The following is a 25,139-nucleotide window of genomic DNA, read 5'->3' as shown; positions in this document are numbered from 1 at the left end:
TTGTTTTTCCACAGAAACTGTAAAGATTCCTTGTGCATGTGACAACACTGCATTCATTCAATGTAGTCTGTGTTCTTTTAATTTGTTTTCCGTGTATGTACGAATATCATCATCCTACAACTTGTAATGTCGAAAGCACATCTGACGGTTAATCGTACATTACCCTCATATTCTGGCATATTTTAACTCACTGTGTTATCGAATAAAGTTATTTACACCTTTATTTATCAATGTTTGACTTGGGCCTTCCGAGCCTGTCACTTATCCTCAAAGCCTGAGTCTGCAGATTGAAGTACACAGATGCAAAGCAGATCTCAGTACCTCACTCGACTGCACGTATAAGGAATTTCAAAAATCACAACAGGCATAAATTTTCAGCAGAATTGTATGTTTGGTTGTTTACTTGTCAATAATTATAAATATGATTATTGTTGTGATGATAAAAGTTAGAAAACAACCAAATAATACTGGAAATTCTATACAAGTTCATACAAATATCCATGTCTTTTCATCATATTACCTTTCAAATGTAATACGCATGAAATAATATTACTACTGTTGAAAAAAAATATGAATTTAATAAAATATAAGCGGGACTCTATCCAGCAAACCGCCGATTATCAAGCTCAAATGTTAACCAACCACATGACCAAGGTAGCATTGGGGGTTACTGTCCCTGATAATACATACAGATAAAACAAATATTGCACTAGACTAATCTGGGACCACTCTGTCGAATGGGCATATTAAATTCCACTTAAAAGATCATTTTACTTGTAACGGTAAACAAACCCTCACTTGGGCTGGCTCTGTCTATGTAAAGAAAAAATGAAATTGCAAATGTAGCTGAAACAGCAGAGAAAATGGGCCTGATGACACACGCTGTATAAGTGAGTGTCTCGAATTTACGTTATGAGATACCGGTTGAGGCTGGGTAGGCATTTTGAATGTACTGTCAGTTCCAGTGCACTGCTTGTGATTGGGCTCACTTCCCCTACACCTATCCTCAACCCGCACAACCCCACAAAGTAGGCAGTGATCGCGTGCTTACACTCCCACTTCCCCTCCGAAAGTGCTAAATCACACTGTGCATACGTTACCTCGTTTACGGCACTGTTAGCCTCGGGAAGCAGTTACGTGGTAGCTGTTGCCGAATTTTTGGTGCACTCTCGCTCTGCATTAATGTGGGTGTTTCTCATTATTTCCCTTCCTTACTTTGGAGTGAGCAAAAAGGCCAATTCTCGTTCACTGTGCCATTCGAATGTGTCTCCCACGACACTAGAAAGGACCGGCAGTCACTACGACTGTTGTCAGTCCTGCTCTCCCAGAAGCACAGAACACACACGTAGGCTACCTCGGTAAAGTCAATGGAGGTGGAGAGGATACTTAGAAAGACATTAGATGAAAGGGAAGGGAAAAAGACCAACAGAGAGGTGGTCAAAAGAAGTGAAGGGCCGTGTGTAAATGAAAGGAGAAGACTCGATCGAGGAGGAGACGGAGTGACGGAGGGAAGACGGAAGACGACAGAGAGGCTCGTGCTCTGAGCAGACCTGCACGACAGCTGGAAACTGTACACAATAGGAGGACTACAGGTACAAAAATAAATGGGCATAAGAAATAAAATGGTACGCAGTTATGTTACTACATAACTTCTCCGGCGTATAAATCCCAATATTCTCATCAGATCTGTAGCCAACTACCGTGCCGTACCTTCAATTTGTGTCGGGAGGTGACAGTGAGAAACCTCCGGCCCAGTTTTCTGCAGCTTACAAAAGGGCTGCCATTCACACTATACATCAATCGGGCAAACAGAGTTGTCACCCGAAGGTGCCAGACACGTGTGCTGTGAAATATTCTGGCAAGGCGACTGTACGATCCATCTGGAGACCCGACAAGAATATTATGCGCAAAGCGATTACACTTTTACAAGGCACCCGAAACCACGTGCACCCGGTGCCGTAATACTCTCGAAAATATCTCCGAACGACCTCCGACTGTCGCCCGAGTTCGGGTGCAACCTGTACGGAACGGAGAGTGTGGGACGCGACGTACACGTGAACCTCTTGGCAGCCCAGTGGCGGCCGGCCGTCTCGAGCACCCAGGCCTGCGTGGGGTCGGCCAGCAGGAAGGAGTTGTGGTAGGTGAAGCCCGGGTCCGAGTCCGAGCAGGGCCCGCCCTGCCCGTGCCCCTCCAGCAGCCGCGTCACCACCTCCACCGCCTCCTCCGCCGTCGTCGCACGCTCCAGGGCCAGCCTGCGACACAGTGACGTATTTATTCTAAACAAGTGCTCGAACCCGACAGTAGTGTTGCGTCTGCAGACTTCTTATGACAACAAACACTGAATCCTTCCTTCCTTGCTGGTGTCCTTTATCCACTCAATGACAGATCAGAACATATACAGAATATCTGCAATTTCACAAAGAACCAACTGTACCTGTCTACAGGCTGTTATTTCAAAGTGGATGACACTCTCAAAGGCATTTTAAAGCCACTGTCAGCTCCGCCCAGGGAGGAATCCACATATCCCTTAAAAAGTGGCAGAATGGGATACGTCACAATGAAATTACTGATACCGGGACTAATGACTTACATGATCGTATGGTCACAGATTTCTTTATGTATCCTATAAGTAGTTACTAACTGATTCACTTCTATTTCCACTTGAATATGAACTTCATATCTACTTTAGTGTAGTTTCTGGGATTGGCTAATAATATTTTCACCACAAAAAGCTTGTACTTATAAGAATCTACAACAAACACAGTCACTGAAAACATTACCAATGAATATCTTACAGTAATTACAATGTAATTAATAAATATTGCGAATACATTACTTAAATATACTAGCTCAATCATTTTTGTGTTAAAAATGTAACTTAAGCAAAATTATGCCAGATTTTTCTTTCAATATCACACGATGTATCAAACTTTTGATAAAAGTTCTCAGTTGCAACTTTTTTTATGCAATCACCTCAATAACGATGAGTAAAAACTGTTAATTTTATTACTTTAATAAGAGTGGTGTGCCAGAAACCATCCAGAGACTGTTGTATTTGTGAAGCGTTTGGACAGTCTTCTGTGGATTCATTATGAGTTTTGTGCAACTTTGAACTGTATGTATCATGGAAGTTAATACAATGTGTAACTGAAGATTTTCATGAAGATTTCATACTTATTTGGAGTAATAAACAAAACGTGGAATGAAATCAGCTGTTGGCTTACTGACAGCTAATGACAAACACAGGAAACAGTTAATTCAACTCCCAAAGTTAAGCAAATTTCCACAAAATGCCAGTTTCAATTTAACATTCAATGCTGCTAACTCTCGGTGATGTACATCAGTTTGTTCCGATAAGATTACCTGTGAAGTCAACTTGTAGCTACTTGGATAATTTAATTATTTCAACATATCACCAGGTGGTTACATCAGACCACTTTGCTTCTAGTATAACTGTATAGGTGAATGTGAATCAAATGTTGAAGTATTTGCACATTATGTATGTCAGGTGGGACACGGGAATCAACCCAGTATTTACCTCGGTGGATGTGAAAAACCACCTAAAAATCACACTGAAGCTGGTTGGCACTGCCTTCATTTTTCATGCGCACAGCAAATTCAATCCGTGGATGGCAAGCTTCCCAATGTCCGGGAGTGCGCGCTTTAACACATTTGTGTATATGGGTGGGTTACACAAAGAATTGGGATGCAAGCAGTAGTTTAACACAGTTACAAAGTGATACAAATTCATAAATTAGTAATTCCAACAGGATGTAATACACATCTGCAGACCTCACTACAATTTGAAAATAACTTCCTCCAAATGTCCCCATTTGCACGGATGCACTGCTGGAGCCATCACCGTAAGGCTTCCCTAATAAAACTTTAGCACTTCCTACAGAATGGTGCTTATTTCACAACAAATGGTAGTCTTTTAGTTTGTCAACTGTCTCCAAGTTACTGGCAAATATCCTTTCCTACACAATCCCTGTGGAAATAATACACAGTGTTAAATCTGGGGAAAGAGACCAGGGACAGCCACCTTGCATCGCCAAAGTGGGATACTGCACAGTTAGGCAATGTTTAAGTACAGCCACATTTTGGCACTTGAGATAGTTTTTGCACCACCCTGCTGAAACCAAATGTTATTCAGCATTTTATTTAATAACATATCCAGTGACAAAAATGTCAAAGATTAGACATCAACAGTAGTTGAGAAATATGGTTCTCAGTTAATCATTGCAAGTGCATCAGTGCAAATGGTGAGCGTTTTGCTTGTCAGTTTTTCTTAACTCTCAAATCACTTGCAGTTTGTACAGTTTAAACTTCAAATCACCTAGTAAGTGTCCCAGAAAATGTCACGACATTTGTAATACTTGTGCATGTTGCTCTGGCAAGTGCCTGGTACTACATTCAACTGATACATTCAGTTCATTCCAGGTTCTCACGTGTTCGAACCCACGTTACCTGACCTTGTGACTGCCAGTTAAGAATTCTACCACTGGCATTCCACTGTCTCAGCCACGTGACAATACTGTGCATCTCACGTACAACCTAAGGGCACTCATTACTGTTCTGTCCCAATCCCTGCCGAGCATCTGCGAGAGGACTAGTCCACGTAAAGGCTTCCGCTGCCACAACTCGGGTCTGTACAGCATGTTAAATGTCCAATTCTTTCCCATTTGGCAATACATGCATGCACAGCATTCCACTTGTCTTTCATTAGGACTGGCAACTGCAACAGTTAGATACAATATGCTATAGTGCAGCACATCAGGAGTGACCATAATGAAGAGCTTAATACGTTACCTACAAAACAATTACCTATATAAACAATTTGGGAGCCAATCTGAGCAGCCATCTTAGGTCGTTTGCAGATGACACTGTCATTTATCAACTAATAAAGTCATCAGAGGATCAAAACAAATTGCAAAATGATTTAGAAAAGATATCTGAATGGTGCAAAAATTGGCAGTTGACCCCAAATAACAAAAAGTGTGAGGTTACTCACATGACTTCGGTTACACGATCAGTCAAATCTAAGGGCCGTAAATTCGACTAATTACCTAGGAATTACAATTACGAACAACTTAAATTGGAAGGAACACACAGAAAATGTTGTGGGGAAGGCTAACCAAAGACTGTATTTTATTTGCAGGACACTTAGAAAATGTAACAGATCTACTAAGGAGACTGCCTACACTACGCTTGTCCATCCTCTTTTAGAATACTGCTGTGCGGTGTGGGATACTTACCAGATAGGATTGATGGAGTACATCACAAAAGTTCAAAGAAGGGCAGCACATTTTATATTATTGCGAAATATGGGGGAGTGTGTCACTAGATTTACTGTCAAATATACAAGTTTATATTTTTTACCCATTTACACAGTTTGTTTACGTATGAATATGACGTGGTTTATTACTATTCAGATAATGTTCAACTGAAAATACGAGAAGTAAAATTGGATGTTATAAAAAACTTGTATTTCATGTTTTAAAAAAATTTGTGGCAATTTTTACAGTAAACACAACCAAATAATGATATGAAATGAACAAATGTTAGTAAAACGTATTCAATATTTGCATCTGAAATTAAAAAAGCATTAAGATTTGTTGCAATTGTAAAATTTAAAATTTTTCTGATGTAAACATCATACATTTCATGATTTTGTGCGATTAAAAATTTGTAGGTGTAAATAAGGAAGATTGGAGTTTAACATACTGTCAACAACTCAGGTTTCGAAAAGGATGGGGAAGGAAATTGGCTGTGTCTCTTTCAAAGGAACTGTGCCAGCCAGCATTTGCCTGGAGTGATTTAGGGAAATGACAGGAAAACTAAACCTGGATGGCTGGATGGGGATTTTAACCATCATCCTGAATGCACGTCCAGTGTGTTGACCACTGTGTCACTTCAGTTTATAGCTATACTTGTAAAATACTGCCACTGTTACAAAATGTAAACAGCTGGGTACTTTAACACAAGAGTGTGTGTGTGTGTGTGTGTGTGTGTGTGTGTGTGTGTGTGTGTGTGTCAGTTGCTGCTTGTCAGTAGAATGTGTTAATCAGATTCTATTCTGGACAAGATCTGTACGTGAGATTCTAAAAATATTTCCCTAATGCTCATCAAAACTGAAGTTGCAATTCTACAAAGAAAAATGTGTTAGAGTTTTATTTTAAACACCAGTTATTTATCACATATCCAAACAGAATCAAGGCAAATTTACAATTAAACATAATATTCAGTACACCTGCGTTATTGGATGAGAGCAAGTTAGGTACGAGTAGTTTCGATTGCATACTACACTATGACATTGAAACAAATATGAAAAATTTTGAAACTTCCTGGCAGATTAAAACTGTGTGCCGGACCAAGACTCGAACTCGGTCCGGCACACAGTTTTAATCTGCCAGGAAGTTTCATATCAGCGCACACTCCGCTGCAGAGTGGAAATCTCATTCTGGATGAAAAATTTTGTTCTGAAATGCAAGACAAAGTCTGGGCCTGGCTTTGCAATGCAAGTGCCAAGTATCTATGACTTTTCTTAGTAAAACAGAAGGTGCACCTACTTTTAGTATTAATGGCATCAATGAATTTAAAAATTCAGTGGAGTAACACACTGCTTCCTCTCTAAGATGGAATCATCAAAGTAATATATTTGTGTTGGGGCCTCATGCTCAGACAGACCCTTGCCATTTATTTTATTGGCTTGTCATTAGCAGGTGACAACATACACTGGTGTACAAAATTAAAGCAACAAATGGAAATTTTTGCAAGGCTGCACTTTTTTTGCACGAAACAGTATTAACAGATGATAGTAAAAATAATATAAAGAATACAGAACGTAAGCTACTGCAATATGCATAGCGGCAGACAAAAATGTTCTTTGTTTTTTCCAACATAACAGGTTTGGACACACATTCCAACAACTGATTAATGTACTCAATATGGGGGTGTGACCACCTCTAGTAGCAACACAGGGCTGACAACGGGAAGTGCTGTGAATGATGTCATCAGTCTCATGTTGAGGCAATAATGCACATTCTTTCTGCAGAGCTGCTCGCAAGGGGATGGTTGGTGGATGCTGATGTGATGAAACCTGTCTCTCTAATCTCTGCAGTGCATCCTAGATGTGCTCTATGGGATACAAATTGGAAGAGTGAGCAGGCCAAGTTGTGCATGCAATACCTTCCGTTTCCAAGAAAACTTCAACCACCCGTGCTCTATGAGGTCGAGCATTATTGTCCATCCATATAAAGTCTGGGTCCAAAGCCCCTCACAACAACCACACACAAAGTACCAAGATCTCGTCACAATACCAGACAGCCGTTAAACCTTACCGATTCACCTGAACAATTTCATGAAGAGCTGTTCGAGTGGTCAGCATAATCCCCGCGCACACCATTAGGGACCCGCCTCAATATCGGTCTCCTTCCACAGCCAAATAATTGTCTTCTCTTTGTGATGTCACATGTGGTCAGTCCTGTCCCGGTCTTTGGCATACAGTTTCCATCTCTACAAACTGTCACCACATCCCAGAAACAACAGAGCAATTCACATTAAGCCATCGGGCCACATCAGTCTGCGAATGTCTTGCTTCCATTCTTCCTATGGCTCTCCACTGCTCTGTGCCATACTGCACTGTCTTTGACAGTGTATACAGTGACTGGATGTGGGAGTACCCGACAAATACTACCCTGTTTGATGGGCACCCTGATGTCATTGGTAGCGTGACTGTCCGTTGACCAGGATGCCACGTTCCGTGCAGAGCATGATCGTAATGACATCTGTTGACAGTTGTTATGTTTGTATCGTGACTTAGACACAGGATGGGGAAATAGTGGTTTGTTGCCTTAATTTTGGACACCAGTGTAGCTTTTCCCTTAACCCACGCAAGTGCCTTACTTGACATGTTGTGAATATCCATATCCGCTTTGTAAATTCATCTGAGATATTTGGTACCACCATTTCTTGCTTGAAAATAGCCATTTCCCATTTTGAGTAAATTATTAGCAAAAGCATATTATGTTGTCCAGAAATAAGTGTCTCATATCTCTAGTTTTAAGTTCCAATTTTATCATATTTGGTCAGAGGTATGATCTTTCCAAAGTTGCCTTGACTTCATCTACTCTTATCTAGCTCGTGACTAATGGTAAGAATTGATGTAAGTCTCCAGAGAAAAAACTTGTGCAGCCACCAATATAGTTATTGTAGTAACGCAAATCTCACTGTTCTATGCGATAATTCAATGCCTATTTTATGGGACATCCAAAACTCATCCTAAACATTTTAAGTGAAATCTTGCATCAATTTACCAGTATTACTTTGCTCTGATACATTACAGATTCTGCAGAAGCTGTCACTGTAAAAGTTCAGAGAGACATTTAAATGTAGGATAAGCAGCTTGGCTGCCTTTTAAAAGTGTGGCTGCAATGCCAGAAAATGACACAGTGAGTGTAATTTTTCCACCAGATGAGACTTTTGCAGGTGTTAGATTAATTACAAATGTCCTGCAATTCCTCCAGACTGGGTCAATTGTCGACCGACAACATTACAAAATCAGATTTCCCCCCTTTTTATCCATTTATTATTGACACCAACATGACTCTACAATAAAGTAAACTATCCAATTTCAGTATTATTTTGTGTATATAATTCAAAACATATGAAACACAAAATCCAAATTGGCATCACTCGCAGCATTAGTGTAGTTTCTTTTTCTTTGCTCTACTGCCAATTGACACAAAGCTGTAATGAACAGAACGACAAATGGTATGGAAAAAAATGTTACATTTTCATTGCACCATGTGGTGAAGCAAGTGGGGTTTTCTAATTGCTACCAATATCTAAATTAGAAACAAATACAGAGGATGCGGGACTTCTTGTACTCCGCATGGCAGCCCACACTAGATACAGGCCGGTGGCAAATGTAGCAAATGCACGACACTGCATCGTAGAAAAGGGTTGTTAGCTGATGTGTGCAGGGTGGATTGCCAAACTAATGGGAAACTATTATTATTATTATTATTATTATTATTATTATTATTATTATTATTATTATTATTATTATTATTATTATTATTAGTTGCTAAACACACATAGTGGAAGACACCAAGTAAAGACGGTTCATTTTCCGTTCTTCTTGTTCTTTTTATTTGCCCACCAGTTTTTCATTGTTTGCAAGAATTTAGCTCTTCTTTCTTCATTCCATTTTATTCCAGTTCTTCGGGCTTTTGTCTAGTTTAACCTCCCATTTTTCTACTTTTATACTAAAATTGTTCCTCATATCTATTTCTTCTTTGGTGATTTTGTCCAATTCCAAGTCTTTTTTAACATTTTGGATCCATTAGCGAGGGAATCTACGTATTTTACTATTCTTTTTGTTAGTCTGTGTTCGGGAAGCCTCATTATGTGGCCACAGAATTTGAGGCGTCTTTTCCTCACATCTGTCTCTATGTTAAAATATTCTTCAATTTTGGAAGTTTTCTGTAGTCTACATCCATTCTCAGCCCATCTTGGTCCCAAAATTATCTAAATTATTTTTCTTTCTTCTTTCTTTAGATTTTCTATAACAGCTTTCCTGTTTAGTGCCAAGGTTTCGTTGGCATATAAGATTGATGGTTTAATTACCATTTTGTAATGTCTGATTTTGGCATTTAAAGATAAGCATTTTTTATTATAGAGGTTTTGCATTAATCCTAAACCTTTATGAGCTTTTTGTATTCTTTCTTGTTGTGCATATTTTTCAGACATAATTTCTCCTAGATATTTAAAGTGCAACACTTAATTTCTCCATATTTGGTTTGTAATTTGAAAATTTCTAAATTTGTTGTTGTAAACACTGTCTTTTCAAATGATATCTGCAGGTCGGCTTTCTCTGCACGTTCTTTTAGAGTTTTTATCTGTTTTACAGTCATCTCTCAAAAATCTGCCATTATTGTGAGATTGTCCGCAAAGGCTAAGTAGGGAATTCACAGGATTTTGTCATTGTTCCTAAAGAAACTGGTTTCCAGCAATTTTCTTCAAGTTTCTTTTCCCATTCTTCCATGACTATCTACAACTACATTTAACAAAAAAGGCGATAACCCTTTGCACTGTCCAAGCCCAGTTTTTTATCTTGAATGGTTTTGAGTTTTCCTTTAAATTTCACTTTTGATGATGTATTTGTTAATGTCTGTTGAATGATTTTCTGTATTTTCTGATCCAATCCTTTTTCTTAGTTTATTAGCAATTAAACTTATTTTAGTTTTCCTCTTTTTCCATTCTGAATCAACGTAACTGAGTTTCACTGTAAGATCACAGCTGGACACGAGCTAGTGGCCGCCGGACGTCACTCGATATCATTGCCTAGCTACACACTGTCCACTTAAATAACTCTCTCACAGTTAGTACTGCCGACAAGGTAACACTTCGCCAGATGGTCTCTCACTGGCTGTGCTTTGGAAAGTGTTCTTCAGTAGTTCCTCAGAGGGCCGTTAAGGATCGTGCAGGGAATGCGGGGCGGACTAGTGAGGACGTGCTGGCCCACCGGGACACTCTCTCACTAGCCGGACCTCGACCCGGTCATAGGTATCTCGCTGCTTCTCCTCAGTCAGGCATCGTGCCCTGTCAGTCTTGGGGTCAGTAGCCTCCAACTAGCCTGTATACCTTAGACTAGATTTACTGGAATAAATCTCCAGTCACCTTTTTACATTTCTGCTCTTATTTAATTGAAATTCTTCCACTCATCTGCATGTCAACATCCCACTTTGCTTAAAATCCTGTAAATATGTTTCCCATTTCAGCTCATTCCACTGGAAATGGCAGCTATAAACTTAAGATTTGCACAGTAAATGTTATGAAGGATAGAAACATTATACTGAAAGCCATTTGCAGACATCTTCATTACTTTCAAAATGCAAAGGACAACACAAATTTTGGCAGAAGAATTTAAAAACATTTCTCACCAATTACCCTCAAGATTAACCAATAACTTAGAAATTTAGGGAACATACTTAACAAGTAGAGTCTGCAGCTCGTGGTCTTGCGGTAGCGTTCTCACTTCCCGCACACAGGGGCCCGGGTTCGATTCCCAGCGGGGTCAGGGATGTTCCCTGCCCCGAGATGACTCGGTGTTGTGTCGTCATCATCATCATCATCATCATCATCATCATCAACAACAACAACAAGTAAATTAATAAAGTTTCTGCCAGTTTCCAGCTTTGTAGCTACAATAGTCTGAGGGATAGAGCAGTTTGAACAGGCTGGTTTGCAGGCAAAATACCATAGCCAGTTCCATTAAAAAAACTTGTACCTATTTTTGCAACTGTAAAGGCTTAAACTTATTTCAGCTTCACTTGAGAATCACCTTCCACCATGGAAATCTTTTACGATTGACTGTAATCACTGTGGGAAAAGCTATGGGAGATTTTAAATTATGGTAACAACCTTTTTGGCCTCTAGCTGAGAGATATCTGCCATACAGAGGATGCTCCCTCTACTGTCAAAAACCGTGAACGTCATTCGGAATCTTCCCCGGCAGTTTAACAGTCGTAAGGCAAGTTTTCAGGTGTCATACATGGTTCGTTGTACGTTAAAGGAGACGAGTGCAGTCTGATGCTTCTAGGGTTCGTCCTTCATTCACTACACGATTTCCTAATGGTAATCGAGGTATGTGCCTTTTACTAAAAAATAGTGTCAGGAGTGAAATGATGTTATCATATGATGTCAGTTTCCATAACTGACTTTCCACCAGATGTGTAAATAACATTTGAACTGACTTTACATAAACACACCTCAGATTTTGATTTTTGCTCCAAATTGTGTGTGCCACCTGCAGAGAATACTCGATGGGTGGGATTCGTGTAGAAATTACCATTTTAAAGCAAGAAAATTTATCACTGAACTGAGCAGAAAATAGTGAAATTATTAGTGAACTGTGGAACTAAAGAAGACTTTCTAACCCAAAATGAGCCAGGTACTGTGCCATATGACACCTCCCAAGAGTTTTTCTTTTATATTCAGCCCTGGTGGGCTATAGTGTTAATTTAAAATACTGGCTGCTCGAATGTTACATACTGCGTGTAAGGGTAGTACTGGTGGTGGCCCAGCCTAGTGAGCAATGAGAATGGTGGAGTCTTCGCAGTGGTGTGTGTGGTAGGCCGGCGACATGTTGCCTTTCTTACTTGGTTCGAGTGTTATTGTTTTTTGATTTTTTTCTGGTCGATATACATTGAGGAACTCTGTAACTACAGATCAATTACCTCGATTATCTTCTGTCCTATATTTGCAGGATCAATGAGGATGTGTTTTTGTGGTGGTATTAGTAGTAGTAAAGGGAATACAAGCAGGGACTAAATTTATTGCTCTTTGTGATATGTTGTTATGCCTGCACACTTTACCTTGAGAGGAATTTATTTGTTGATTGTTAAGGCCAGTATTACACTCTCAAATTTATTTGTCAAAGATTTGATCAAAGATATGATCAAATATTGGTCAAATTTATTTGCTACAGCTCTCTGAGATGGCACTAAAAAGGGGTATTACACTGTCGTCATATTTTTCTTCAAAGTTCAAGATGGCTGACTACAACTTGTTATTAGCCGCAGCAGTTGCATGTACCACAGTTGCACTGTGTGCACATGTGGAAGACAAGCAGCGGAAAAAAAAGGAAACGTACCTGGGTGAAGCCGTGGGTTTTATGACAAGATGATAAAAGCTTTCAACAAAACTTGTTACGTGAGATTGTAGTGGAGGACGTCAGGTTGTACATAAATTACTTAAGAATGGATGAGCATACATTTCACATGTGCTCAGTGAAGTGTATCCTCATATCACAAAGCACAATACTCATTTAAGAACTACTATATCTGCAGAAGACAGGCTCACTGTAACACTCCAGTTCCTTGCTACAGGAGTTACTCTAGCTTACCGTACAGCACTTTAATACCACAATGCACATTAACGAAAATAATACCTGAAACATGTGCAGCAATTTATAAAGCACCAAAGGACCAATGTCTGAAGGTCAATAATGTTCAACACACTTTATTTGCATTAAGAACTATTTTTATTTTATAAACACATCAATTACATTTTGTGTCTGAAAACTGTATCTCACGGCTAATGACCTCTGCAATATTTTTATAGCTCTCCAATCTTCTTGATCTATTTTTTGTATTCAGGCTGCCTCACGTTGTAAAGCACCTCATCAGCTTCGTACATCTCTATTAATTTTGTAGTTTACAGTAAACACTAATTGCATTTACCGGCCTTGTTTACAAACACACTACAGATGGCAGAACACTGCAGCAATGCTAGCGCTCCATGTGGTGACATTACACATTGCAACGAACAGAAGACAAGTGACTTATGATCAAATCTACAGCAATGCCCTAGATTTCATGAAATTTGACGACAGACGAGTTTTGACAAAGTGCCCTATTTCACCATCAAACTCCTTAGACATAAATATTTGACATACCAACTTTGACAAAGAAATTTGACTGTGTAATACCGGCCTAAGCTATGATTAGCATTGCTCTAGTTGTTCTTTAAATATATATGTACTGTTAAGTGTTGTGTCAATTAGCCTGGCACCTATTAAGTCTGGCGTGCTGATGATACGGTGCCATCATTTTGCCATGCACAAGTCCACTAGTGTTAGTGTGGGTTTGATTCCTGTATAAGCAGGTCTGTATAATCATATCTGTTGAAGAGACTTTCCCTCAATTGCAACTATTTCCTTAAATCAGATGTTAGTCAATAGTAATAGGGTGATATCACTTGTGGTTACATTGCATTGCATCTGGAACTGAGTGGTCTTAATTCACAACATTTTTCTAATACATCACTGTGTGTCGGTGCTCATATTTATTGCTTTATCACCAAGTTTGAGTGATTGTGCTTCAGTGGATTTTGGGAATAGGTTTATCAGTGGTCACTGGGTTTTGTACCTGTTAAGTAGGTCAGTCATTTGTCTATCGAGCTGGAGATGAAGTCTGTTGTAATATCAGTGCTGTATGGACATTTTTCTCTTTTGAAACTGTCAGTGGTTGTTATTTGGAGTTCATGTGTAGGCACCTTAAGACTGTTTCGAATTTTAGTGAAGCTAATGTCCGATATCTCTTACAGCGGTTAAAGTGCCTACTTGCTATATTTAGTTGTCGGTCTCCATATGTCAGCGAATATGAAGTCGACTAGGGTCACATTTCTAACTATGTTGAGAAACACACATAACCTTAAGCCTTGCTGAACAGTCATCATTGTGTGGCTTCAGTTCCCCTGTTGGTCATCAATTCTGGTCCCCGACTTGGGTGTTGTAATTATATGTAGCTTAAGTATCGCAAAGGAATAAACCCCAACCCACCACTCAAATATTGCTTGTGGAAGCGAGCAGGGGTGCTGTGATACACAAATTTAAAGAGCTCGCTTATAATGGGGAAATATTAGGGATCACATCCTTTATAGCAGAACAGGCTTCAGATTTAGTACTGTGTTGAAATGGTGCAGACTGGACCGAAATTTGTATCTGAATCAGTGTAGGTGAATGATTTATAATGATCTCTCCCATCTATAGAGAATAAATTAAAACTCGTGAGAAATCTGAGTCAGGTTATTTATTTCGAGTTGTTAAGACTGTATATTTCACCCAGCATTCAAGTTAAGTATATATTTAATTTTGGTTCTAAAGGTATCTGTTTCGTGGCCAGCACGTCCTTATACATTTCAGGTCGTCTTGTTAGAAATATTATCTGCGAAATTAATCCCATAGCACCACCTCAAATTTAGTAATAAATTGAGGAAACAATGGATTACATTAGACGCAGCAGATAACAATAGTGAACACATGCCTCACGGCAGTTTCCAACCCGTCACTGCATTTGCCCTCCTCGCGAGGAAGACCTGAGGGAACCGCCGACCGGGAGAGCCGCTGCGAGGTGCCTCACCTGACGAGATCCATGCCGATCAGGCGCTCCTCCTCGCTGCCGTCGTCCACCAGCGTGAAGACCGCCTCGTTGCCGACGACCACGCCCGCCTCGTTCGCACCCATCTCGGCACCCCACATCCACGCCGGCTTGCTGAGCACCACCGCCTGCGTGTGCTCCACCTGGTCGATCTCCAGGTACGTACACTGCAAGAACAGCCAGAGCTACCAGTTATTTAAAATTGTGATTTTGGCCTACTGTGACATTCTAGTGTGACAGTTCTATATGAAGCTGTGATATACAAGGGTTGCCCAGAAAGTAATGCACCACATTCTTTTCTCTTCAACATTTCTTTATTGAACATAATGATAATTACACACACGGAAAAATGGTGTTTCATCTACACACCCTATTTTTCCAGGTAATCTCCATCCTGTTCTATGCCCTTCATCCAGCGCAAAATGAGGGTGTGTATGCCCTGTCAGTACCAATCCTCGTTCTGGTGGCAGAGCCAATGCTTCACCGTGTGAATCACCACCTTATCGTCATCAAAATGTCTTCCACGAATGGCATCCTTTAATGGCCCAAACAAGTGGAAGTCTCGAGCGGGCTAGATCACGGTCGTAGGGTGGATGGGGTAACACTGTCCGACCCTGTTTTGCGACGTGTTCAGCAGTCCACAGACTTGTCGGGCTGAGCAATACCGTGTTGCAGCAAAACATCTCCCGCGTTGCTGTGGCACCAAAGTCCCCGGAAGCACGTCGAGTTTTGTTAATGTGTTGACATATGCTTCTGAATTAATGTAGTACCACCTCTTGGCATTGTATCAATAGGAATCACACCTTCACAGTCCCAGAACATGGTGATCATGACCTTACCAGAAGAAGCAGTCGCTTTGAATTATTTCTTCTGTGGGGAGTTGGAATGGCGCCATTCCGTCAACTGTCATTTTGTTTTGGGCTCAAAAAAATGAAAACAGGTTTCATCACCTATCACAGTCCGGGACAAGAAAATCTCCCCCTCAGCTCCAAAACATTGCAACAAATCGAAAAAAACATTTTTTTCTGTGCAATTTGTGACCCAAGACACCGCAGGACCCATCTTGCACACACTTGCTGCAACGTGTCAGGTGTGACAGCTGTGGATGGTCTCCCCGACCGCTGCAAATTGCGGAGCTCAGTTGAACCGCATTCTGATGACCTCAACTGTGCCCAGCAACTAACTTTACTTCTGCCAGCAGCAGACACTATAGACTTTGCCCTAGTATTTGTGAATGTTCCCCACAGTTTCTTTCTCTGTAGTGAGAAATTCAATGACAGCACATTGCTCGTAATGTACATCACCCACAGAAGACATTTTGAAACTGTCGTGCAGCTACGCTATCTGTCGGAAGTGATAGGAACTTGGCACGTTCACTCAGGAACTTCGAATAATATCTATGTAATGTTTTGCATTCGTAGCATTGTTTTCACCTGAGAAAAGAAAATGTGGTCCATTAGTTTCTGGGCAACCCTCATAATTCTATTGAGCTCACCTCTCTTTTCATAAGCCTGCGATTGATTGTGATGATTGACTATTCTGATGCTTCTGGGATTGAGCGTGACCTCTACCTGTTACATACAAATTGCTTAAAATGGATACTGCTTTGCACACTGTAACCTAAAATTCTGCATAATAAAAGTTGGCTCTTAAGTAACGTAACACGTACTTTCGGCCACTAGATGCAACTGCTTGATTCATCCATACACTTCTATACTGATTTTTGTACTTGAATTTATTTGATCAGCTTTCTTTGATTGGTTCAAGTTTTCAGATTTGCTTTCTCTTTCACAAATTATTCTGTATTGGAAATTTTAACTACCTCTTATTTTCAGTGGTTTAATAGGTTTTCTGGCAAGATAGCTCCTGTGAACTACTTTTAGTCCTGAAATATTTGATACAAGAGCACTGCCCATCTTGATTTTGACACTTTTTAGAAAAGCATTTTAAACCAACTGAAGAACTCAAATGAAAGACAAGGTCAAAATACTACTATTAATTAATTAAAACATCGGTCAACACACACTGGCAACACTTGTGATTATTTCCCTAGACAAAATAAAGTTTCAGGTTTGTAAGCCTCTAATCACCTGAAACAGTTTGACAGACATCACAAAAACATTGTCTGATTTTTATTTTCCATTTTTCAAGAGTTTTATTTTTATTTGTTTTCAGTTCCCCCACCCCCACTTCAAACAATTTCAATCAATATATTATAAACATTATTTTCAAGTGTACAAAACTGGCAATTTGTGAGGGACTCTAAATGTCACTTGGGTGTACTGAATTATCTGTGTAATTCATCATTAGCATAACTGAAAATGAAATGAAACTTAATTCAACAATTCACAAGAAACATGAGAGGCATTCAAACGAAAAGCTATGAAGCGACACTGATTATAACAGAAGTCTTTATTCAAAAGTAATCACCACAGGCCCGAGCACAACTATCCCACTATTTCACGAGCTGAAGGATTCTCTGTTTCCAGAATTCCTGTAGCCGTGACAGGAGCCAGTCTCCAACTGGCACTAAGTCATCCAGGTCGAAGCACTTCCCTCCGAGATGCTGTTCAGCACAGTTAACACGGGGAAGTCACAGGGTGACATGTACAGGGTGCTCACACTTGAACTCTTGTAGGTACACTTCGTGTGCCCTCAGAGACGTGTCGACACTTATTATCACGGAGAAGAATTGCTCCCTCCGTGAGCGGCCCCATCGTTTGCTCTCAGAATCGGGTAGGCTACAGAATGTCACACAGGACAGGTCACTTAACAGTTTTTCTGCACTTGAGGAATTGGACAATTATCAGACCTCTGATGTCGATAATGACAGTGAGCGTCACTTTGCGTGCTGAGGACACACCTCTGAATTTTTTAGGAGGTGGTGGTGGTTCATGCTTGCATTGCCGAGATGCCTCACTAAGTCGCCCCAAACTGACATACTTACACTTCAACCGGTTTGATTGTTACACCATTTCGTACCTTTTCATTTGAACACTCCTTATAATTCTGATATGGAGCTTGTTTGATGCTACAGGAATGTGGACAGCAGTTACGACGATTGTGAAAAATGATACCATCAGTTTGCCCACTTTTTTTTTTGTTATTTTTGTTAACATGTTTGCAACACTCACTAAGCCAGGTATAAGATGCGTGTGTCCTTGTACTAAACATTAATAAACAAACATTACTCGAAGTTACTGTTCCTTATTTGTGCAGTCACATCAAACAAAAAATAATCATGGGCCTGCAACCCTGGACAACTAAATCTAAGTACGAATATCCACATGTAATGTAGCAGAATAAGACAACACTTAACAAAAACTACGATTCCAACAGTAATGAAGAATCTGGTAGCAGGCCACAAAGTTATGTAGGTATGTAAATTAATGAGTTTTTATTATAACACTAATCAATTACTGTATTGATGACATTAAGCCAACTTGAGCTCCTTAGAGACCAGTTAAAATGAACTGTAACCAATTTTACAGAAGTATTGCACCACAAACTGAAAATAAGTCAAAGTCAGTGTAAGTGAAAGTCCAGTTTATCATTCACAAAATTCATATGTAGAAAAGTAATAGTAATTATGATGCAGGTAAATGTAAAGCTCCAGAGGGTTTACACTTGAACAAAAACCAATCTGTATTTATAAAACAACCAATGAATATAATCAAAACACACTTATGGCGTATTTTGTGTAATTTTCTCATGAACAATGCAATATTTCAACATGATACCTAACTTAAAAACATCACAATGATTTGTAAAGCCAATTCACAAACAGTTTTGAAAGCTCAATTAAGTGTGTTCGAAACAATGTACAATACAATTTTGTTATTGTTGGCAGAATACAAGGAGTAATAGTAGTAGCCATAGTACAGGCAGTATGATGTCAATTCTCAGGCACTGAAACTCTGTCAAGTCTTTGCCAGTTTGTGATGTAATGAACAGCTGTCTGAAGCCAGTGAGGGCACTTCGAGATATGAAATTGGAGACAGAATGCCGAGAGGAGGTAAATGTGTTAGTGTTTAGGTTCCTGAGGTAAACAGTAAGTCTACAGCCCTGCAAATTGCAAACACTCTGGCCAGGTGTCCGAGGGGAGAAGTTTCAATTCAGAGAATTAACTGATTAGTCCATCCACCACCCAGCCACTGTGGTAAGGTGTCACAGTAGAAGACAGTCACAAAAAGGCATATCTTAGCAGGTGCAGGCAGCTCGATACTTGCCCCTGAGAACTGCAATATTGGTGTGTTCACACATGTTAGAGTATTACAACAGAGGTCCCCATTTATGAGCCACTGCACAGGGGAAATGGGAGGGGGGGAGTGACATGAAACACTGCTGGTGCTAGACTTAACAGGAAGCACTGTGTTGTTTAGCTTTCACCTGAACACTGTTACCAAGTTGGAAGTTGTTAATTTACAGGCCAGAAACTTTCCCACCTACCAAGTAGGAGAAGGGGATGAATCAGTGTGGCTAGTCATAGGCATCATGGAGGTTCTGAGCCACAGATCAGATTGGCTGAAGCCTAAAGTGTGAGTGGATTGATAGGCTAACTACAGGAAGGGAGAAATATTCCACTGCCACAATTCATTAAAAACCCAATTTTTTGTATTAGAGTTCTCAGTCAGATAACTGAGAAGCCAATCTGTCACTTGTCACCCACCTCAGGTAAGCTCTGATAAGCCTGTTTTTCACACTTAGAGTGTTGCTCTCAGTAAGTGTATTTTACAATACTGCTAGTGTTTGCTACTTCTGTTAGCTCTCACCCCACAGACTCTACACTAACTTATGCTGTGCAACCAGTGGCTTTTTCTAATGTTTACAACTAGCCTTCAGGGTAGTAGCTAGTCTAACTGCAATTAGTGTTAATCAGATATCCGAGTTCCTCAAGTCTGCCACTGCAAATATCCTACAGTCCCAAAATCTGTGTCTCTCGTAGGTGCCATTTGACTATGTTCACTGTTGATGCGAGTACTCAACCTGCCGCCACAGGAAGTTCATCTTCAGCACTTGCTCCTAACTGCTCAGCAACTGTAGACTGACATGTAACATTATCTTCTCTCTATACTCTGCTACGGCAACAACATCTCTATGTATGTTGTAATTAGTTTAATGTTGTCTTCACCTTACCTGTGGGAGTGATATACAGGCAGATGAAGAATACCTTCACTCAATAATGGGTCTCGAAATTTTGTAAGCAGGCTTTCGCAGGATAATTTGCATCTGTTGTACAGAGTCTCAGAAATTCAGTCCTCTAGGCAATAATGCGAAAAACTGACAAATGAAAAAATTAAGAAGTGGGTCACCAGCAACCCAGCTGTGGTTCAAATTTTGTTCTCCTGGCCCCTACGAAAGTGATACATAGTGGTTGTAGTAAACTCCTAGACTCATCATTTGAAGCCAATTCTTGGCACTTTATAAGTAGGAAGCCTCGAGATATTTTTTGTCGATCTTCAAATGTCTATAACTTCAGTTTCTTGAGTACCTCTGTAACTATTTCCCACAGGTAAAATGAAATGGTCACCATCTATGCTGAGCTCTGTAGATATATCTCCTGTTAGTGGTAGTTGGTACAGGTCCCATACACTTGAGCAATATTCTGTGATGCTCCTCCAAGAGCCAAACAGAACTGTAACCCTTGTGCGACTGTTCTTTGTATACATTCAGTATAAGAAAAGAAAACAATGAGCAATTCTGTTACGGATACCAGAATTCCTCCCTGTAGTACAGGCTTTATCCCTGACTATTTTTCACAACTGTAGTTCAAAATTTCACCTTCTTACAACTCCCATATTAATAAGTTCACACTATACTCTTCACAATGGCCTCATGACAGTGCATTTGGCCCCAAGAGTGGTAAAAGGCATCATCAGGGCCAGTGGAATAATTGTGCTCGTGCGGTATCACAGAATATTGCTGTCCGCATCTCGTGGTTGTGCGGTAGCGTTCTCGCTTCCCACGCCCGGGTTCGATTCCCAGCGGGGTCAGGGATTTTCTCTGCCTCGTGATGACTGGGTGTTGTGTGCTGTCTTTAGGTTAGTTAGGTTTAAGTAGTTCTATGTTCTAGGGGACTGATGATCATAGATGTTAAGTCCCATAGTGCTCAGAGCCATTTGAACCATTTTTGAACAGAATATTGCTCAAGTGTATGGGACGTGTGCCAAATAGCACTAACAGGAGCTACATCTAAGAGAAGGACAGCACAGATGGTGACAATTTTGTTTGGCCTGTGAGAGATAGTTACAGAGGCACTGAAGAAACTAAAGTAGTAGACACTCTAAGGTCGACAGAAATTGTCCCGAGTCTTCCTACTTGTAAAGTGTCAAGAATTGGCTTTAAATAATGAATCTAGGAACATACTACAACCGCTATGTATAACTCTCATAGAGATCAGGAGAACAAGATTTGATCAACACTAGAATCACAGCTGCGTCCCTCGTGACCCACTTATTAATTTTTTCATTTGTCACTTTTTTGCATTATTGCCTAGGGCACTTAATTTCTGACACTTTTTATGAAACAAGGTAATTAGCATTATACGCATTTCTCTCCCCCCCCTCCATGAACAATGGACCTTGCCGTTGGTGGGGAGGTTTGCGTGCCTCAACGACACAGATAGCCGTATCGCAGGTGCAACCACAACGGAGGGGTACCTGTTGAGAGGCCTGAAGAGGGGCAGCAGCCTTTTCAGTAGTTGCAGCGGTAACAGTCTGGATGACTGACTGATCTGGCCCTGTAACACTGACCAAAACGGCCTTGCAGTTGTGGTACTGCAAACGGCTGAAAGCAAGTGGAAACTACAGCCGTAATTTTTCCCAAAGGCATGTAGCTTTACTGTATGATTAAATGATGATGGCATCCTCTTGGGTAAAATATTCCGGAGGTGAAATAGTCCCCCATTCGGATCTCTGGGCGGGAACTACTCAAGAGGACATCGTTATCAGGAGAAAGAAAACTGACATTCTACGGATCAGAGTGTGGAATGTCAGATACCTTAATCGTGCAGGCAGGTTAGAAAATTTAAAAAGGGAAATGGATAGGTTAAAGTTAGATATAGTGGGAATTAGTGAAGTTCGGTGGCAGGAGGAACAAGATTTTTGGTCACGCGAATACAGGGTTATAAATACAAAATCAAATAGGGGTGATGCAGAAGTAGCTTTAATAACGAATAGCAATACAGGAATGCGCGTAAGCTACTACAAACAGCATAGTGAACGCATTATTGTGGCCAAGATAGACACAAAGCCTACCACAGTAGTACAAGTTTATATGCCAACTAGCTCTGTAGATGAAGAAATTGATGAAATGTATGATGAGATAAAAGAAATTATTCAGGTAGTGAAAGGAGACGAAAATTTAATAGTCATGGGTGACTAGAATTTGACAATAGGAAAAGGAAGAGAAGGAAACATAGTAGGTGAATATGGAATGGGGCTAAGAAATGAAAGAGGAAGCCGCCAGGTAGAATTTTGCATGGAGCACAACTTAATCATAGCTAACACTTGGTTCAAGAATCATGAAAGAAGGTTGTATACATGGAAGAACCCTGGAGATACTAGACAGTTTCAGATATATTATATAATGGTAAGACAGAGGTTGAGGAACTAGGTTATAAATTGTAAGACATTTCCAGCGGCAGATGTGGACTCTGGTTATGAACTGTAGATTAAAACCGAAGAAACTGCAAAAAGGTGAGAATTTAAGGAGATGGGACCTGGATAAACTGAAAGAACCAGAGGTTATACGGAGTTTCAGGGAGAGCATAAGGGAACAATTGACAGGAATGGGGGAAATAAATACAGTAGAAGAAGAATGGGTAGCTTTAACGAATGAAATAGTGAAGTCAGCAGAAGATCAAGTAGGTAAAAAGACGAGGGCTAGTAGAAATCCATGGGTAACAGAAGATATATTGAGTTTAACTGATGAAAGGAGACATAATAAATATGCAGTAAATAATGAAGCAGGCAAAAAGAAATACAAACGTCTCAAAAATGAGATCAACAGGAAGTGCAAAATGGCTAAGCAGGGATGGCTAAAGGACAAATGTAAGGATGTGGAGGCTTATCTCACAAGGGGTAAGATGATACTGCCTACAGGAAAATTAAACAGACCTTTGGAGAAAAGAGAACCACTTGCATGAATATCAAGAGCTCAGATGGAAACCCAGTTCTAAGCAAAGAAGGGAAAGCAGAAAGGTGGAAGGAGTATATAGAAGGTTTATACAAGGGCGATGTACTTGAGGACAATATTATGGAAATGGAAGAGCATGTAGATGAAGATGAAATGGAGATACGATACTGCGTGAAGAGTTTGACAGAGCACTGAAAGACCTGAGTCGAAACAAGGCCCCGGGAGTAGACAACATTCCATTAGAACTACTAGCGGCCTTGGGAGAGCCAGTCCTGACAAAACTCTACCATCTGGTGAGCAAGATACATGAGACAGGTGAAATACCCTCAGACTTCAAGAAGAATATATTAATTCCAATCCCAAAGAAAGCAGGTGTTGACAGATGTGAAAATTACTGAGCTATCGGTTTAATAAGTCACAGCTGCAAAATACTAACACGAATTCTTTACAGACGAATGGAAAAACTGATAGAAGCCGACCTCAAGGAAAATCAGTTTGGATTCTGTAGAAATGTTGGAACACGTGAGGCAATACTGACTTTACGACTTATCTTAGAAGCTAGATTAAGGAAGGGCAAACCTACATTTCTAGTATTTGTAGACTTAGAGAAAGCTTTTGACAATGTTGACTGGAATACCCTCTTTCAAATTCTGAAGATGGCAAGGGTAAAATACAGGGAGCGAAAGGCTATTTACAATTTGTACAGAAACCAGATGGCAGTTATAAGAGTCAAGGGGCATGAAAGGGAAGCAGTGGTTGGGAATGGAGTGAGACAGGGTTGTAGCCTATCCCCAATGTTATTCAATCTGTATATTGAGCAAGCACTAAAGGAAACAAAAGAAAAATTTGGAGTAGGTATTAAAATCCGTGGAAGAGAAATAAAAACTTTGAGGTTCACCGATGACATTGTAATTCTCTCAGAGACAGCAAAGGACCTGGATGAGCAGCTGAACGGAATGGACAGTGTCTTGAAAGGGGGGTATAAGATAAGCATCAACAAAAGCAAAACGAGGATAATGGAATGTAGTCGAATTAAGTCGGGTGATCCTGAGGGAATTAGATTAGGCAATGAGACACTTGAAGTAGTGAAGGAGTTTTGCTATTTGGGGAGCAAAATAACTGATGATGGTTGAAGTAGAGAGGATATAAAATGTAGACTGGCAATAGCAAGGGAAGCGTTTCTGAAGAAGAGAAATTTGTTAACATCGAGTATTGATTTAAGTGTCAGGAAGTCGTTTCTGAAAGTATTTGTATGAAGTGTGGCCATGTATGGAAGTGAAACGTGGATGATAAATAGTTTGGACAGGAAGAGAATAGAAGCTTTCGAAATGTGGTGCTACAGAAGAATGCTGAAGATTAGATGGGTAGATCACATAACTAATGAGGAGGTATTGAATAGAACTGTGGAGAAGAGAAGTTTGTGGTACAACTTGACTACAAGAAGGGATCGGTTGGTTGGACATGTTCCGAGGCATCAGGGGGATCACCAATTTAGTATTGGAGGGCAGCATGGAGGGTAAAAATCGTAGAGGGAGACCAAGAGATGAATACACTAAGCAGATTCAGAAGGATGTAGGCTTCAGTAGGTACTGGGAGATGAAGAAGCTTGCACAGGATAGAGTAGCATGGACAACTGCATCAAACCAGTCTCAGGACTGAAGACCACAACAACAACAACAACAACGCAATTTTACATTTTACGGGGAAACCTGAAGTGAAATACGAAGATTCACCTAGAACCACAGACACGTCAGTTCTGACCCCTCTGCTGTAGTCACAACAACAATTGCATTTTTCGTGTAGTATCGTGCTTACTGCTAGACTATGTGGTCGACAATCACAAAACCTGCTTTATCTCAATGACTGATGACGTTGCAGTTCTCCAGCAGGAGAGGAGAGGGACAGGAGGTCAAAACACGTCTGACTGCATATGCAAGTATTGCGCAGCCAGTGCTTTGTTCCATGAAATATGGTTTTAGGAGTGCATTCTAAGTGTGTAAATAATGCTTGCAACATACAAATTTATTATGGCCAAACGTCTATGAACAGAAGAGGACA

At 40.3% G+C, this 25,139-nt stretch overlaps 1 protein-coding gene across 1 annotated transcript in view; it reads right to left on the bottom strand.

Annotated features, from left to right (window-relative positions):
* LOC124720340 (secernin-2) overlaps positions 1–25,139 on the bottom strand; it is a 91,522-nt gene that overhangs the window by 44,694 nt on the left and 21,689 nt on the right. The window contains exons 3-4 of the mRNA XM_047245661.1: positions 14,928–15,112; positions 2,053–2,252 (exon numbers count right to left, since the gene is read on the bottom strand). Coding sequence (XP_047101617.1) covers positions 2,053–2,252; positions 14,928–15,112 — 385 coding nt within the window. The remainder of the gene's footprint in view (positions 1–2,052; positions 2,253–14,927; positions 15,113–25,139) is intronic.

The sequence above is a fragment of the Schistocerca piceifrons genome, chromosome 11, assembly GCF_021461385.2.
Source record: "Schistocerca piceifrons isolate TAMUIC-IGC-003096 chromosome 11, iqSchPice1.1, whole genome shotgun sequence".
NCBI classification, from domain to species: Eukaryota; Metazoa; Arthropoda; class Insecta; order Orthoptera; family Acrididae; genus Schistocerca; species Schistocerca piceifrons.
The sequence above is the reverse complement of the archived record's forward strand: the minus strand, read 5'-3'. Positions and strand labels throughout refer to the sequence as shown.